Source organism: Pagrus major, chromosome 17 (genome assembly GCF_040436345.1).
Source record: "Pagrus major chromosome 17, Pma_NU_1.0".
Taxonomy (NCBI): domain Eukaryota; kingdom Metazoa; phylum Chordata; class Actinopteri; order Spariformes; family Sparidae; genus Pagrus; species Pagrus major.
Window position 1 is genome coordinate 23,051,195 of NC_133231.1, and position 18,091 is coordinate 23,069,285.

An 18,091-nucleotide genomic window follows, 5' to 3' on the forward strand; every position below is an offset into this window, starting at 1 on the left:
TATTATGCAAAAAATGTCGTCATCAGGCCACGGTGCGCCACCATTTACGAGAAAAAAAGAAAACACACACGGCTGCTGCCATTGGTCCAGCGCGGCTGTCAATCAAATAAGTATGTGCGTCATTTCCGTTGTCAGGTGGCGCTGTCGCTGTGGAAAGATGCGATCAGCGGAGAGCGGAGGCTTTTCCTTAATTGCTCATTTCGGTAACAGAGGCTAAACAACCCGAAACCAACCCTCTGTGGTCTCTCCTGTTTAAGCGAGAAGCTCCGCGCATCCACCACAGCGTTTGCCCAAGAGATGTCGACGTTGTAAGCAGACAACGCAGACTTTACTCGGCGGTTTTGGCTCGAGGTAAGCGAGGTAGCGACTACACTGCTATCTAGCTTTCTGGCAACGCTAGCCAGCTGTAATATTACCTACTTTGTTTAAATGGCCTCCCGGCTGCTCTGTAGCCTCCGGCTCGGTGTGCGCCGACGCCGCTCGCCAGCAATCATGCTAAAAACTCTCTGGCTTATATAAGAGTACATGCTAAAGAAGCTAACCGAGCTAGCGGCTGCTCGGTGTAGTTTGCACCGAAAGCCCAACTCTCTTGTTGTGTTGTGTGCCCCTTTGTGTGGCCGGTGTGTGCCTGGAGCTGTGGCAGCGTCCTTAACCGAGGTATTCACTCAGCTTTTTAGTCCTGCTAAGTTTATATATGCACTTAAGCGTTGTTTTATGCTACCCATACATTGTAAAAAAAAAAATAATAACGTGTAGCGTCACGTTTCTGTTTATTTAAACAGCTCACCTCAGTCAGACGTTGTCTACGCGCACGCACGCCGTGTAAAATGCGGCTCAGCGTGTGTTTTAAAGCGTCTCCGGGTGGTCAAATAGTCATTGTTGTGGGTTAAACACATTAGCACCCGGCTTCTCGAGTCATGAGCTGTCTGTGGAGTGGTTTTGCACAAGTTGTAAGGCATAACGTCAGCGTTTCACTCCGCGACCCGTCTCGTTTACACTGTCCGCTGCCAGGACTCGACTGTGTCCAGACCTTGTGGTCGCAAAATGGCACCAAACAACGTGTGACACTGACTGCATTTGTATTTATTATCGTCCGTGGATTCATACGTTGTGTACACAGACTTGTTGTTGCAATAATACAGCCAGCTGCAGTAAGATAGTTGTAGATGGTGTGTACGCTGACATGATTGATTGACGTTTCATTGAAGCCTGTGTGACCTTCGAGTTGCTTTTATGTCTTTGTGTTTGATCCATATGTGGGCATCATAGATTTGGGTCCTGCAGTCTATAACTAGCTTCATCCACTTACATGTTTAATACCTGCCCAAGTGCCTCCATGCTTTCTCTGTCCATCTTGACACTACCTTGATTTAGCAATCAAGCTGTTCCTGCAGAGCCAGACAAGTAGCATGGAGTCTGGGTGGGTGGATCTTGAGACACCTACGTGGTTGTTTTGTTCTGATACTATTTAGGGAGCCCACATTTCTCGTGGGCACCGGCAGCGTGTCTCTCCTCCTTTTGTGTGATATGATTCAGAGGCTGTATCTGTTCTCGTCCTCCCTCTGGTACAGTCAGAGGCAGAGGCAGTCTTGCTTGCCAGATCACTGGCTGTGCAGAGAGGCTCAGCAGTGTCAGAAAAGGATAGCTGTGTGCTGTCATCGCGCTGATGTCATTTAGGTCAGTGCATTAGTTGGTTGCATTGACCTTTGCTTTTTAGATGTGTCAGGGGTTGGCTCCACAGCACTACAGCTGGTGTTTAGTAGGTAGATGAATAGCCTTGGGACCGTTTGGTGTGTGTTGTGGAGCCGTTTGTGTCCATGAGTCAGTTTAGTGTTATAAGTCCAAGGTGCATGGATTGGTATGTTGTTTTTTTTTAACTCTGACTATGTAGCTGCAGAGAATGGAAATGCATGCAGATAACCTTGTTTAAAATGTGTGAATTGGCCCCAAATGAAATGCCCGTTAGCTTTGACACTGTCTGCTTATTTTATTCAATCTAGCACTCACCCAGCAATTTAAAATGTATTTATCTGGCAGCACTGGAAGCAGTGTGTAGTTTATCGATTCTGCCAATCGCTCTGGCTGCTGGATTATCCATTGCGTTGCCTCGTGCGCTCTAGAGTAAGATGTTCTCTTACTATTGGCAGCGTGACTTGGTGTCACTCTGGCTTGCGCCATAAATGCTGTCAGAAAACCTCAGCTCATCAGACTCAGTGGGTGATGACTAGTGGAGATGGAGACAGATGGGCGAGAGACATGATGATGACACTGTCTGCTGTCTGGGATCACAAAAAGCCTCATGGAAGTGAGAATTCATATCAGCCCATACTGACTGCCAACTGGCCTGCCTCCTCTCTCTGCCCAAAAACGCCAACTGGCGAGTGGCGCACGATTAGTTTTGAAACAGGAAGATGGCCTGATTCATTAAAAATATAAATTTTGTCCAGTTTGTTCCACTTGCAGGACTGGTTACATTTTCTAAAGTGTTTTTAGTGTTTGTCAGCTCTCAACTCAATGCCTAGTTTGCAGTTTGAGGTGCTTTGAATTTTACTAGTCTGAATCACCTCTCAAGTAGTTGACCAAACTATGCACGCCACTGCTGTCAGGCAGCGATCTCTTTACCTCAGATATGTTACTTTGTGTTGCCTTTCTCGTGGACTTCAATGAGGTTTTTTTTTATTCAGTTGATATGGTGCACATGTCAGAGGCTTGGGGGCACGTTTCATGCTCTTATTGGTGTCATCACCTAGACATTTAAGTGTTTTTGTCCAATGGAAACTCAGGACGACAGCAGGGTGAGTCATTCCTCTCGGTTCAAGGCACTACTTCCCTGTTACAGGAAACAGATGGGGTTTCATCACATTGGAACTCAGTATCAGTAAACAAAGCATACCTCTGAATTCTGGGAGGGAGATCTGCTGCGGCAGTTAAAGCAGTTTGTGTAATGATGATGTGTCATATTGTGTCACTGGTTCTTCTGCCATGTGAATAGAGTTCCTTATCGTAGTGTAAGGGCTTGTTATCTTTTTTTTGTTTTCAGCCTTGTTCGAACACACATGTCCTTGCAGGGGAAGGTCTGCACAGATAAGCCGGCTGTACAGATTTTGAGATAAAACACGCAGATTAAGAGCAGAAGGATTTTCTAAACCCGTGTCCACTGCAGCAGGACAAGCAAAAGATGGACATGTGGTTCAGTGCTGAGACATAAATAAAAGATGCCTCTGTTTAAAGAATTTTGTGTTGGTGCAATTCATCTTATTTACATGAAAGCACTTTTAATTTAAATTGCAGATTGTGGCTCATTCGCATTGCCTGTTGGGGAGATTGAATCTGAGGTGTCGCCCTTGACGCCAGCAGCCATCACTCTGAATGGAGCCGTAATGGCTTCACATTCACACTGAGGTGTTGGTAAATGTGTGGGAGGGATATTTAAAATAGGCTGGGTGGAGCTGCCCTGAAGTTTACTTCCTTTCACTACTGTTCACTAATCAGAGCACTCTCAACCAGCCTGCAGGACCACTGGTAAAGCTCTGGGTATAGTCTTTATTTTTAAACTGACTAATTATTTATAAAACATTGTTGGGTTCCAGATTACTGATGTTATTTTTCCTTAAGCAGTTTGTGTCCCTGCAGTCACATGTTTGCACTTACCCTCTAACTTGACTATCTTTATCCCGTGTACTAATCAGATATATTCCCCTGCAGAGCTCCAGTATGTCCAAGCGGCGCTCGTCGGAGAAGGGGGCTGGAGAGACATCAGGCAGGGCCAGCAAGCTGCAATGTCCTGGGATATCCGGCAACAACGCCAAGAGAGCCGGACCCTTCATCCTTGGTGAGGAAGCTACTAGTGTTTACACAAGCCCCAAAATTATAGAAATAATGGCTGAAAGTGTATGTGCGGCTGAGGTTGTACGTAGTGTGTCATTTTTTTGTGAGCATGTGTAACCTGTGTGCATGTGCAGGTAATAAGGAAAGATATGTGCGTTTGTGTGTGACTGCAGAAGAGAGTCGTGGGGTGTCTCTGTGTGCACTCACGCCTGAGACAAGAATGTGAAGAATTTTGCTGATCCCCATGACATCGGCCAGAAAGGTCCGAGTCTGTGTTGGAGCCAGGTTATTTCCTCCCTCTGGAACATGTATTTCTATCCCATACTCTCAAACTTGGATGTTTTCTACTCCACAACTCCCCAACTATTTGCAATGCAGAGTGCCAAGGAAAACATTACACTTGGGGTGTTAATGGGTACGTGCACATGCAGCCTTTAATGAGTTGCAGCGAGAGCACACACTCCGGCATGCAGCCTGCCTTTTGGTCATGCAGCTGTTCCTTTTCTTATCCTTGCAGGGCCTCGCCTGGGCAACTCACCAGTGCCCAGCATAGTCCAGTGTCTGGCCAGAAAGGACGGCACCGATGACTTCTATCAGCTCAAAGTAAGTCTGTCGGGGCTGGCATGTTTTTATGTGTTTTCCTGTCTCTCAAACGTAATGAGTTAAGCACACAAATCAATTTAAAAATTGGCATGACATTCAACACAAAGCTATGATGTCCTGGTACACATCTTTGTTCATTTTATGGCCGCCTGTTTCAGTCTGGTGCAAACAACAAAACTTCAGCCGGGCAATCTGTTTATTGGGGCTATCCAGTGTCTGTTACACAAGGGAGGGGGCTATAGAAGAAGGGAAGAAGGTAGCACCCCACCTGGAATGTCAACTTTTAACCCCCACGACCATGTAGTGAATCAGTGCAGGTCCCTCCCCTCATACCCATGACTTCAGCGCCTTGGTGTCTGCTGCACAGCTTGTTTACTTCACATAAGTAATGAGCCACTGTTTTAAACTGCAGTGATGTTATACCATCTCCTTGTTGTTAAATGTGTAGCAGATGTAGCTTAATGTCATGTCTTGAGTCATTTAAAAGCTTAAGTGTCAGGGCTGAAGATTAGCTTCATACTAAACGGTTAAAGCTCTCTTTCCGCTGTCTGATCCTGTACGAGCTCCTGTCTCGTGACCTCTAATGTTTGCTCTGGTCGTGTGTGTTTGTGTGTGTGTGTTGTGTGGTTACGGCAGATCCTGACGCTGGAGGAGCGGGTGGACTCTGCAGGAGAGACTCAGGAGGAGAGGCAGGGGAAGATGCTGCTGCACACAGAGTACTCCCTCCTTTCTCTGCTGCACAACCAGGATGGGGTCGTCCACCACCACGGCCTATTCCAGGTAGACGGAGACCGGCACACGTTTGGCAATGAAGCTACATTTCTGTTGGCAGATGATAATTAATATCATGAGCAAAAAAGAAGAGTTTCTTATAGTCTGTGGTGTATTACTCAGCACTGTGTGGGCGAATGTTCTGTATAGTTGAACATGATAAATATGCCAACATTACCACAGAGAAGTTTTTTTTGTCACTTTCCGTTCAGTTCACGATGTAAGTACAAGCAACAGCATGCTCTTATCAGCTCGGTAATAGCAGAGGTGAGCTTGCCATTAGTCCGGCCAGCTGCTTGCATTTTCCTTATCAGGGTTGTTTCAATAGAGAAGTGGGAGCACCATTATAAGCCATATTTATCTGCAGTCGTTCTCGATTCACAGCCCCATCCATTCACAATGAGCCCCCTCCCTCACCTGTCTTCCCGTCTGCCTCCTCCTTTAACTTTGTTATTGTTCCATCTGCCTTCTCTCTCTCTCTCTGTCTCTCACTCTCTCTCTCTCTCTGTGTGTTTTTCTCCTTTGTCTCTCTTTCACATCCTGTCTGTTCCACTCTGCCGGTGTTCTCAGAATAGCAGCATTGAGCCATGCACTCTGATTCATTTAGGCCTGCAATATTGATTGGATTATTATAGTGCATCACCACTGTGAGAGAACCAGTTAATAATGTATGCTTTCAGAGGTGCTGACTGCATCTAAAAAAAAACTGACAACCTGATACAGAAATCGATGAGAGGTGGTGACTCTGCTAAGACTGGAGTTGGAAGAAGAGGAATGACCTTTTGTTATTCGTCCTCCACCACCCGCTGTGGAGGGGTAGATGTATCTTATTCGCATCGGCTGCATGCAGGCTGGTGATTGATGGCCTCTACCCTGCTTGAATGTCTTTCTAAGCTGAATGAATCCGCTTAATCAGCCAGTATGGCACAAGAATCCATTCAGTTCGATGCATCCATGGATGCCTCGACTTATATTGATTGGATGCTTTTGGAAAGTGTGTCCATCATACATCAACAGCTCTGTCCACTTTCAAAGTAAGCACCTGAGTGAAGATAGCTGCTCACACTTAGTCTTTGTTGTTGCTTCCCAGGATCGAGCCTACGAAATAGTGGAGGACGTGGAGGCCAACAAAGTGCGAAAGATGAAGAAGCGGATTTGCCTCGTGCTCGACTGCCTGTGTGCTCACGACTTCAGCGACAAGACGGCAGATCTAATAAACCTCCAGCATTATGTTATAAAGGAGAAACGACTGAGCGAGCGCGAGGCCATCGTCATCTTCTACGACGTGGTGCGTGTGGTGGAGGCCCTTCATAAGGTGAGTGTAGAAAGGTGTACAAAGGTGATACCGATTCTATTACCTAATAAAGATGCAAAGATTGAGTGATTAGTTGAAAGCTATTAAATATATTGCCAACTATTCTCGATAATCAAGTAATTTTTTTTTTTTTAAAAGAGTGACTCTTGCTTTTTAAAAGTGAATAATTTCTTGTTTGATTACTCCCCTAAGACTGTAAACTGAATATCTTTTGGCTTATGGACAAAACAAGTTATTTGAGGACATCATCTTGGGCTTTGGGAAACACTGATAGACATTTTTGTCCATGTTCTGACATTTTATAGACTTCTGATCCCAGAGGGGAAATTGGTAGATTAGACAAGTATGGTAAAAGAAGAAGGCGAATGAGCAGGAGCAACAGGCTGCCTGCATTTTGACACATGCACTCCCAAAGATTAATCCGTTTTATTTTCTCAGTTAATCAACAATGAAAATCACCGTTACTTGCAGCCCTACTACCCAACAGTGTGCTGGAAAGAAAATATGGGCACGCCTTTTTCTATTTTCATCAATGCAGAAATCTTGGATACTACATTGTTTTTGTCCACTGTAGGAGCAGTTGCTTTGTTATTGTTAGCTAGTTCCACATTCTCTTCTGATTACTCATCTCCCATGTGTGCATGCCACTCTCAAAAACACTGATTGTTTTGATACCAGTGATTCCCTCATCTTGATTTGACCAAACATTTCTTTTCCTTTCTCCTCTTTCTTTCCTGTGTGCAGAAAAACATTGTGCACAGAGACCTCAAGCTGGGAAACATGGTGCTGAACAAACGGTAAGAGAAGTGCATTCACTCATACGACCTCATCACTCAGTTTGCTGGCCAGTAACCTCTCTCATTATACCGGGTCAGTCATTTTAGCCTGCCAGTAAGTCATTCTGTCTCGGCTCACGTGTGTGAGAGAGGCCCCAGCAGCCTGTATCTAGTGTGCATTTGGCTGTAAACCCAAGCAGGGGTCACATTCTCAGACTAGGAGTGAGATCAGTCGTAGGGACCTAAAGCTTTGCTCTCTTGTGCCTGACTCTCGGTCCATGTCTGTGTGTTGAGTAAAGGCTGATTCATTCCCCATCGTCAGATTTTTGGGAAGCGCGGGGGGGACTGGACTCTGGTGCAAAACAGAGTAGAGAATATGCCACTGCTTTGTTCTCTGTGGGAGAGAATTTGGGGATGGCTAGCACACAGGACCCTGGTGAGTGCACCTCGGGTCACAGTGTGCTGCAGTTCAGATAGGCCCTGCAGAATGGAAAACTACTCATCTGTAAAGTCTTCTCCCAGCACCATTTTGTGTGTGTGTGTGTGTGTGTGTGTGTGTGTGTGTGTGTGTGTGTGTGTGTGTGTGTGTGTGTGTGTGTGTGTGTGGTGAAAAGCCACCCTCTCACTGTATGTATTTTAGCTACTACCTGCTTTTTTAAGTTGAGATGATTCAGCTAGATTTTGCATAGAACCTATGGAAGGTTGCAGAGGTCTGCACGCAAATTCTTGGAGACTGATAATCATCCCACAGAGTCAGTCTTTTCATTTGGAAAGACATGACTAACACACACACACACTCTCTGTTCCTACGCTTGCTTAAACACACCTTCACATCCAAACATCGAGCACGCCTGCATCACGCACAAGTGAGTGTAATCCCAGAGTTGTCTCACACTCTGCTCAGTCACTTCTCATGCATGAATATGTATGTCTGAGTAGGTGCATTGAGATGTTGGGCTGCCGGCTTATCTTTTTACCACATACACTCTGCATCTCAGACCTCCACCGGCAGCAGCAGCAGCAGTGGTAGTGGTGGTGGTGATGAAACAGGAGAGTGTTTTGGCCAGGGGAGGAGGGTGGCAGGGCGAAGAGCAGACGAGCGGAACACTCCGTCCCAGCTGGAGACAAAGGAGAGGTCTGCCAAAGGCCCCATAGCTCAGAGCTGACTCACACAGCAATGCATGTCACACACACATACACATGCACACACATAGTCATCATTTATCACCCTCTACTCTGCTTTTTCTCTATTTTCTAATACACCCCAACCCCTTTCCTTTCATTGTCTTTCGGTTTTATCCTCTTTGTCACATCCCTTTTTTTTTTCATTTCACTTTTCCCGTCTCCGTTATGCACCTCACTTTGCCTGCTTGCACATTTCCTCCGTCACTCCACCCTGGATGTGTATGAATGTACAGTCAGTATGGGAAGGACACAGGCAATTTAAGATGCAGACCGATCCCAAAATCCCCTCTCCTCTCCAGCCACTTGTCGTCACTCTGGGAAATGCACCGCTACCATCAACAAGCTCAGCAGTTTATGCAAGAATGATGTGATTTCCTCTTGCAGAGCCAGCTGTTATGAAAGCAGGATGTCATAAATCAATCTGCAGGGACATTGACAACTCGTGTCTAAGCTGTTTTGACTTCCTAAATTTTTGTTATATTTCGAAAGGGACATTCATGTTTTGTTTTTATTCCTCCCAGAGAGCTCCTGTTAGTTTATATCGTAAATCACGTAATTATTTTATTATCTCAGGGATGGAGAGTTTTTAGATTGTATTTTTTTGTTTGTTCTGTGCTGAATTATCTTTGAAATTGCTGTTTTTGAAGCTTAAAACAATATTGGACTAGTGGTAGCCATAATTCAATAATGCCATCCTTTCTAGAAATTAGGGTAAAATATTTGTTTCAATAAAGCTTGGGTCTTCCTAGTATAACCCTCCAAGTCATTAGTCGCTAACATTTCTGAGAAATGAAATTTGCTGCTGTCTGCAAAAGTTGCCCTGCGCTTAACCTCCTTTCTCGTCAGCTGGTGTATTTTCAGCAAAATGTTGCGGGGGGGAAAGAGAAGTCAGGGCTGTTTAGGTTTCTGGTTTCCTGACTTAGCCGGGGTCACATGACCAGGAAGCGTGAGACGGTGTGGTCTCTCTTCAGTCCTCAGGGACCCTTGCCTCACGAGGCAAACATGCAATTTCATTTACCCAATCTCCGGTGCAAGAATAGAACCCTGAGTCGTGATGCACACAGACAAAAGGACAGACTCCTCCATAAAGGAAGCTTTTATGTCGAGGGTCCTTGAAGCACTGCGCTCTGTTCCTCTGGTCCATCCTTGTGCAGATCACAAGGCCACTGTATGGTTATAAAGACTTGGATCACCAAAGCTGTTGAAGGGTTGAATCACATAAGTCACTGGAAATAACGTGATTTGAATGTTCTGAGGGGAAGATTGGGATTGGAGCATTTGGTTGAAAATTGAGTGTTTGACAGAAATTGGCTCCAGATGCTGTAATGGGAGCAATGAGTGTGTGTGTGTATGTGTATGTGTGTGTGTCTGTGTGTGTGATGGAGCAGAGTGTGAAAGTGAGAGAGAATAGGGGAAGCTGTTGTTGACCTCAGGCTTTTTAGAAAGCGGATGTGGGCGAAGAGCGTGATCCTGAGAGGACCCGGGCTCTAGACCATAGCTTTTGTGCATGCTCATGTGTTTTTGAGTACATTTTCACGTGTGCGTGTTCACCATGGGAGTGATTGCGTGGGTGCCCTTGAAGTTGCGTGTTTGTGTACATATTTTAAATCTTCGCGAGCTTTATATATTCGTTGCCAGCCCATCACCATGCAGGCTTAGTCATCGAGACAATTATCCCAAGCCACAGGTTGACTCATATGTTTGTCAAAGTGCGGCTTTTTTTATTCTCTCTTTCTCTGCTGAAAGAACAGAGATATAGAACAGTCCATAGTCCCTCGGCTTTAATAATGTTAGGTTTCACTCCACCACAAGCAAACTAAATTTACCTTGATGACTCAGAGAAAAATCCTATAGTGCCACATTGTTTCCACAGAAACCAAATTAATCAAACATTGCTTGTAACAGCAGTGGGTTGTCTCAGACTTTGAAGCGCTACTGTGTCTGGACTGGTCTTGTTCTCGAAATGTCTCAGGCCTAATGTAGGAAGATGGCCATCGGCTAAACAGCGACGTCATAAACTTACTTTGTGTAGAGCATTAGAGTTTATATAAATGGAAAGGTACAAAAACAAGAACACACGGGTGCGATAAGAACATGGATAAAAGAATTATCTAAAATAAACTCTAATGTAGGGTGGTCAAGAGTTTCAGGGCCCTTTTTTTAATGACAAAAATATATGTCTTACCTGCAAGTGTAACATTAGACGGGACACTTTCTTCTAATAAGGGTGTGCACACTCTGTTTTGCATCTGGCAGGCTTCAGATCCTGATATATTTTTAAGGCTCAGCGAACCACGAGATTATTAAAACAACAAGACACGCTCACAAGTTCTCCGTGTCTCCATCAGCCTGTGTTTACTTCATGCTGTGAGTGTTCAGTGTTGCACATTCTAAACTTGCATTTTGTCAGGATGAGTAACACTGTTTGGCTAAGTGTTCGCCACGGTTTGATCAAGTTAAAGAGATTTCGGGGGGTGGGGGGGGAGGCTGTTTATAAGCAGTGGGAATATTTGTTTCATTTCTGATTTAAATTTAAAAGGTACTTATCAAATGTGTTTTCATTTCTTACAGGACTCACCGAATTACCATAACCAACTTCTGCCTGGGAAAGCACCTGGTGAGCGAGGACGACCTGCTGAAAGACCAGAGAGGAAGTCCGGCTTACATTAGCCCTGATGTATTAAGCAGTGAGTGAAAAACCTATATGTTGCATGCATGCTCATTTTAAAGGACAATCAAAAGGTACTTTTGAGACAGTCGGTCAGGGAATGTCCATTTTTGAAAGTGAGAAAAGCTGGACGATGTTCACCTGCCAAAAGTGGCACCTGTTTTTGCAGTGTGTGATGACATGTGTAGAGGTGTAAAAACCTTCCTCACTGCCCTGGATTCAGCACCCTCCACTGTAAGATGTGAAATAGGGTTAAAGTGCTTTAACTGGAAATGAAACAATTGTTAATGTACTTCCCAAAATGCCATACCAGATCATTCTGGTTAGAAAAGTGACCTTTGTTGAGCGGGGTCCAGATAAGATCCTGGGATTCTTTTAAAAGAGCATTGCACAACATTAATCATTCTTGTGTTGGGTTTTCCGGTTATTAAGCAACAAGGAAGAGGTTATGTTGCAATCTCGGACTGACAAAAGCTCGGAATAGCTTCTTTTTTCTGTCGTTGTTTTTGTAATCACGGTGATGTTGCATTTTCTCATGGTATGTGTCTGCAGAGGAAGTTACTTTCCTCTTTGTGTGAAACATTTCCTTTGTCTGACAAAAGCAGAAATCCATTTCTTTGTATTGTATGGCTTCACAATGCTCATTTCGCAAAGTAAATGTGCAGACCAGAGTGCCACACACCTATCAGGTTGATGCTTTAGCATGCACTTCCATCCATTTAATACACTGATTTCCAGAACATCGTCCTGGACTGTGTACAAGATTAAGAAGGATCATTTCAAACAGAAATCTTTCACCTCCAACCACTCAAACTGTAGCTATAACCCGGGCGTGTATATCAGCATAACGTGACAGGCACACAATTAAACAGAGCTTCAGTGACTCACACACTGATGACTCACTAGAGGGAAACTACTCCCATCTACCCCCTTCCCCTCCCATCCCCCGCGTGTGTGCGTGTGCGTGTGCGTGTGCATGTGCGTGTGTGTGTCAAGCTTTAACATAATTGCCTGCTGCTGTTGCTCCTGCCTGCCTGGCTGTAACAACACTGCCTATGGTCATGCACAGTCGTGATCCTCCACCCTCACCAGCTCCAGTTTTTTCATCACAGATCCATGACTGATTTAATGACTGGGGGAGAATTATAAAAACTGCCCTCCCATTTTCATAGTGTGCTGGAAATTTCTAGGAAATGTAATGGATCAGGAGTCATTGCACGTGTTTGTGTTTGCACATCTTGTTAATCATTAGACCTGGCGATGCTACAGGAATTGAACTTGTTAAAAGGTTGATCACCCTTGAGTCACACAGGGCATAAACTGTCATTGCGCTAAACAAACGCTGAAGCACTTTGCTGTCACCATTTCAAACGCCACATTTGTTAATCTCACTGATCTTGATTTCTCCTTCCTGTCTCCAGGTCGACCGTACCGTGGTAAACCCAGTGACATGTGGGCTCTTGGCGTGGTCCTCTTCACCATGCTCTACGGCCAGTTCCCCTTTTATGACAGCATACCTCAAGAGCTCTTCCGCAAGATCAAGGCTGCTGAGTACTCCATCCCAGAGTGAGTACTTGTCCTGTGCATGTGACATTTGGTGGAGATTCAAAGCAATGGAATCTAACTGCTGACAACAGTGACAGCATATTAAAAGCACAGCGCTTGTACTGTTTATTCTATACTGTTTTTAAAGTGACAGAAATGTCTCCCTCAAAATGAGTCATTGTTTATATATTTCGACCAAATATTTTTGCATACTTCAACTGGATTAAAGATGTTTGTTTTATTTTAAGCAGAACATTTCCTGAGAAATGACCACATTTTCATATTCAGTTTGAACCCGAAGAACTGGCAGTATAGTCTTTCAGTAGTTGCTCTGTGGACTTTCAAATAAAACTGTCCCTTCTGTTCTCGTCCACCTCCTCACAGGGACGGTCGCGTGTCAGAGAACACAGTGTGCCTGATCCGAAAGCTGCTGGTGTTGGACCCTCAGCAGAGGCTTACTGCAGGAGAGGTGCTGGAGTCTCTCGGTGTCATCATTGCCTCATGGTAATTGCCTCCCCCCTGCTGGATGTTTGAAAAATTACATAAGTGATTCTACACAGGTTATTTCAAACTGGCATACTCACTGTTATTAATCGTCATTGTTGTTGTTACCGTTATCACAGGCAGTCTGTTTCATCGTTGAGTGGCCCCCTGCAGGTGGTCCCGGATATTGACGATCAGGTCAATCACCCAGATAATCTGCAAGAGGTAAATTATTAGAGAAGAATGACATCACAGATCTGAATATGGAGCCAGTTGGATATATCCAGAGAAGCTAAAATAGAGCTATTTAAGATTGGGAGTTACCGAGATGTAATCATGTGACGCAAATTCATCTTTTTCCTGTGTTTTTTGCCACTTTTTTTATTACTTCTCAGATACACTCAGAGAACATGTTTATTTCAATCGCCTCAGATGTCGCAGCACATTGAACAGAATACATTTTCTTCCCTCAGGCCAAGGTGATAGAAGAGTCTTCACAGTACGAGTTTGAGAACTACATGCGCCAGCAGCTGCTGCTGGCTGAAGAGAAGAACACTATCCACGAGGCCAAGAGCTTTCTCACCAAGCGCCAGTTTGGCAGCATCCCACCTGTGAGGCGTCTGGGCCACGACGCCCAGCCTGTCAGCCCGCTAGATGCCGCCATCCTGGCACAACGTTTCCTCCGGAAGTAGTCCCCAGCTACCAATCTCAGCCTGTCTGACCTCTCCAGGGTGTACAGTCCTGCGGAGTCCAGAAAGGACTGAGGAGGACAAGCTCTAAAACTGAACTCGCATATAGGAGGCCCAGCCTGAACCAGGGTACAGACAGACCCATTCGTAGGTGGGCTTTGGGCAAGCTATGTGGAGCCTGCGTGAGGAGGGCACCAGAACAAACTGCCTATTTAGAACTTCACTCCTCATGTCTGGATCCTCTAGTGAAACATGGAAAGCCCCGGAGGAAGATCTGAACCAAAGGTTCCTAGCCCTCAGGTCCCACACAGTCAGATCTCACTGTGCAACCAAGCTGATGGCACAGTCACACAGGGGGCTAACACAAGGCTCTGCCTGGAGTGTTGAAGAGACGATTAACCCCTTCCTCCTCCTCCTCAGAGATCTCCCTACTGTAACACTTTCCTCATCAACTCTGGATCCCCTGAGCAATACAGGACCAGAATCATGTAGCAACCCCTTCTCTTCCCTAGTGGTTAATGGTATTGCCTCAAGTCAGATCAACTGATCACAGATGTCACTTCTCTATACCTCCATTCCACCCTCCTCCCACTCCTTCCTCTTCCTCTGTTTTCCTGTACCGATAATGATCCAGACTGGTCCTGTCTGTTGACTTCAAATCAATCTACCTCTCTGTCTCTCTTCTCTGTTGGTAAACCATGCTCACTGTTCTGAGACAAGGGATTGTAACAATGGAGTCTTGATGCCACCAGTGACATAAAGCATTAATGTTTTCTGTCAGAGTGATGATGCTTTGAAACCTTTTCAGTGGTTTCGAAAAATCTGAATAAGCTTTTTATCATATTTACCTTAATAAGTAGCATTTTATCCCTACCTTTTGATTGAAGATGGTGAATATCAAAGTATGTGTACGTGCATCCTTTGATATTTGCAGCATACATTGTCTCCTGCTTTTGCTCATCCCTGTGGAAATCTATTTTTAGCATCTAGGCAGCTAGTGTGAGGTACCTGGAAGTCACAATGCCAAGAACTGAATGGGAAAAACTGTTGGATCCTCCCTGCCAAGGCATATTGATGGTAACGCTTTCTCGGTGCCATTATAGTGAAGATCAGGCACTGTCATGTTTCTATTGCCAAAAATCATGTCTTAAAATTACTCTTAGCCAAGGAAACTGGTACCCACAGCCTCATTCAGAATCAAATGGCTTCCAGGTATTCCAACTTCCCTGTTTCTCTTTTATCAAGACAGATCATGGGACAAGATTTTTTTCAGTGTGAATGTGAACTGTCATCTACGCTTTGATACGTCTGCAGTTATCCATGAGTGTGTACGCGTGTGTTTCTCGGGCCAGGCAAAACAAGGGTCTGCAGAGCTGTCGAGCTGTTAACCTCTGACAGTCACAGACCCTTTAAGCTATCCTCCAATCATTTGTGTTCTGTTATCTGGCCTGCCTCAGTGGCAGACACTGTGAAAACCAGAGCGGGCTTTGCTAAGACGGGGCTTGACTGAATGTTATTGCGATTGTCATGATTGCCGTGAATGCTTTCTTAAGGTTGGAAAATCTCACATATCTATTGCCATTCTCAAGCCCTCTCTCTAGCTCAACTTGTACATGCTTGTATTATCTCACCATGTTGGCTCTTTATACAGAGGCTCGCTGGTGGCTGGTAATCGATACTGTAATATTTCGTAGAGAAATGAAAATACAGACTCACAGGTTTTAAGCTTAGTTGCTGGGTCTTCTTGGCTATTAATGCATTCTTCTCTTTTATCAAACCATGGCAAAGCTACTAACCAGTGACTGTTAGGCATCTGTACACTGCAACTTGCCTTTGCGTATTGGTACCTGCTTTAGGCTCTCTAGACTTCTTCCTATTTATATTCAAACTGATTGCATGAACATAGGCTCTGGAATATTTTCAACTGTCTTTACATCTTTTTTTTTTTTTTTCCTTGTAATTTCATGTTGATTTATTTATTCACTTGTGTGGCCCCCCCTCACCCCCCAAACCACTGGGGCTTGCATCACGGACATTGATTATAGCCTGTCTAAACTGTTATTTTAAATGGAGATATCTTCTAATAGGTGCACAGGCCCCAAATCTCTGCTCTCCCAGCTTTAAGAAGTGTGAGCTCACAGTGATTCTCATTCGGATCCTTTTCTGCCACATTCATGAAAGTGTAGCATCTGTTTTTGTGTCTTTTTTCCTGAATCATTTTCTTGCCATTTTGCCACAGAGTCTGTGGTCAACTTAAGCTACACTAATAACGAGACTGACTTTTGCATAGTTCTATTTTTTACAGAAAATGATACTCGCACATTATCTTGATTTACAGGAGGGGATTTTGTAGTGTTGTTTTTTTTTTTCTCCCATCATTAACCCCCAGAAATCCCCACACAAGGCTGCACTCTCTGGTCAGTATGTAAATATGTACCATCATGACTGCGCCAGTCATAATGTATGTAGTTCCACTCAGCGAGATACCAACCCCGTTTCAACACATGCCGATTGACGTGCATTATGGGCCACGTTGGCCATCAACCACCACATCCGGAGGCGAAATTAATGTCTTGAGAGCTGTCTGCTTTCTCCCACCTCAATGTGAATTCCATGGGTATACAGCAGTATTGTAGTAGTCTAGATCGTTCCATCAGAACAGGGTGTTTAATGAACACTGTAGCCATTGCTGAATGCTGACATTAACTGATCGTCTGTGGGAAGTGTCTTAAGCCATCTTCCACAACATTCCAGATGTTTTTTCGTCCCCCGCCACCCCATAATCAAAAAGTGTTTCACTCTCTAGCTAGTGGATTGTACCACGTTCAATGTTTGTTTGACAGAGTTGTATTGGTAGACTGCGATGTGGACTGAAAAGCATGGAAATAGTGTGAGGTTAAACTCTGTGTAAAACATGTGAGTGTTGCATGATTTTAAACTTGAAAAGTGTGCCAACTGATAGAGAATTTGAAGATAATGTACTCCTTTGGGTCCTACAGGAAACTACAAACCAAAATAGAAATACCACTTAATTAGACGAGAAGTCAAATTTTATTTATTTTCCCCAGTTTGATTTTTATAATGGATTTTTTTTCCCCCTGCTTCTAAAGTCCGAAGTCTTCAGTATATGACCAATATATTGCTGACTGTTTCAACTGGAAACTTGGTGTAGGATATGAAACGTGGTGTAGGTTAAACCCAATGGGACAATGTGTTGTAAGCTGCTTGGTCGGTCATGGGCATCTAGATACAGAAAACTGCGTACTTGTACAGATGAAAAACACGTTTGTATAAAAAAACATATTTTTCTACTTCATCAGATCTCTACATGCATGTCAGCAATAAACTTTGATATGGAAACATTCAACTTTGTCATGTCTTTGTATTCCCTTTTACAGCCAGCAGGTGGAGCACTTTCTTAAAAATTGAAGCTCTAGGGTGCAGTAGGAGCCGGAGATTTAATGCTGGCACATTACACTCAATGTTCTTCTTTGTTTGGCGTCCACATATTTCTCTACCAGATGTGGACAATGCCATCTACAGAAACTGTTCAGCTGTACAGTGCCAGCCGTCTGTATGTGCTTTTACGTGATGTGGTCTCAGACCTCAGAGGGTGAAACCTGTATGAAGAATGAACAGAACATAGAATAATTGAGTCTCTGTGCGTCTACACCACCTCAGTCTTGCGGTAAGTCGGGGTTTTGGACCAGAGCGAGGTAGACGTGCTCAAACAGGAAGCCTCCTGTCGACTGACAGCACCGCTGGACCCTCTGGGCTGCTCTGCCAATCCCCCCCCACCTCAACTCAGGCCTTTGAGCACACACACTCTCATGAACAAGGCATTAATTCCATTAGAAATCATGTAATGCCTGCCAAACAATACACACAGATACACATGGAAATCTCATCATATGTACCCCTGAGAGACACATTGGACTAAATCTGTGATAATGGCATGTGCAAATGTTGCGTGAACAGTCACTGAACACCTTTTTGGTCCTTTTTTATTCCTCAGTGATGACTTTTAGAGCACAAAAGTGGCTCCCACTGAAGGGAGTTAAGTCTTGAAGGAACCCAAAAATGAAAATTCAGTCATTATCTACTCATGCAGATCGAAAATCGGGTGAAATCCAAAGAAACATTTCTGGACCTTTGCAGCAAAATAGCCTTACAGCATTCTCTGAAACAACTGAAGTAGATGGGGACTTATTTTAAAATGTAAAAAGAA

At 44.4% G+C, this 18,091-nt stretch overlaps 1 protein-coding gene across 3 annotated transcripts; it reads left to right on the forward strand.

The window, feature by feature from the left end:
* Nucleotides 1-174: 174 nt before the first annotated feature.
* stk40 (serine/threonine kinase 40) lies at nucleotides 175-17,230 on the forward strand. Of its 3 annotated transcripts, none has more exons than XM_073485380.1 (11): nucleotides 175-360; nucleotides 3,706-3,832; nucleotides 4,346-4,431; nucleotides 5,068-5,211; nucleotides 6,293-6,517; nucleotides 7,262-7,314; nucleotides 11,050-11,165; nucleotides 12,568-12,712; nucleotides 13,076-13,195; nucleotides 13,315-13,399; nucleotides 13,648-17,230. In XM_073485380.1, the coding sequence occupies exons 2-11, from the start codon at nucleotides 3,715-3,717 to the stop codon at nucleotides 13,864-13,866; spliced, it is 1,311 nt and encodes a 436-aa protein (XP_073341481.1). In that variant the 5' UTR covers nucleotides 175-360; nucleotides 3,706-3,714; the 3' UTR covers nucleotides 13,867-17,230. The 3 variants fall into 3 exon arrangements, with proteins under 3 accessions (XP_073341481.1, XP_073341480.1, XP_073341482.1); XM_073485379.1 differs by having other exon boundaries at nucleotides 175-351; XM_073485381.1 differs by lacking the exons at nucleotides 175-360; nucleotides 3,706-3,832 and adding an exon at nucleotides 4,068-4,243.
* The last annotated feature ends 861 nt before the right edge of the window (nucleotides 17,231-18,091 follow it).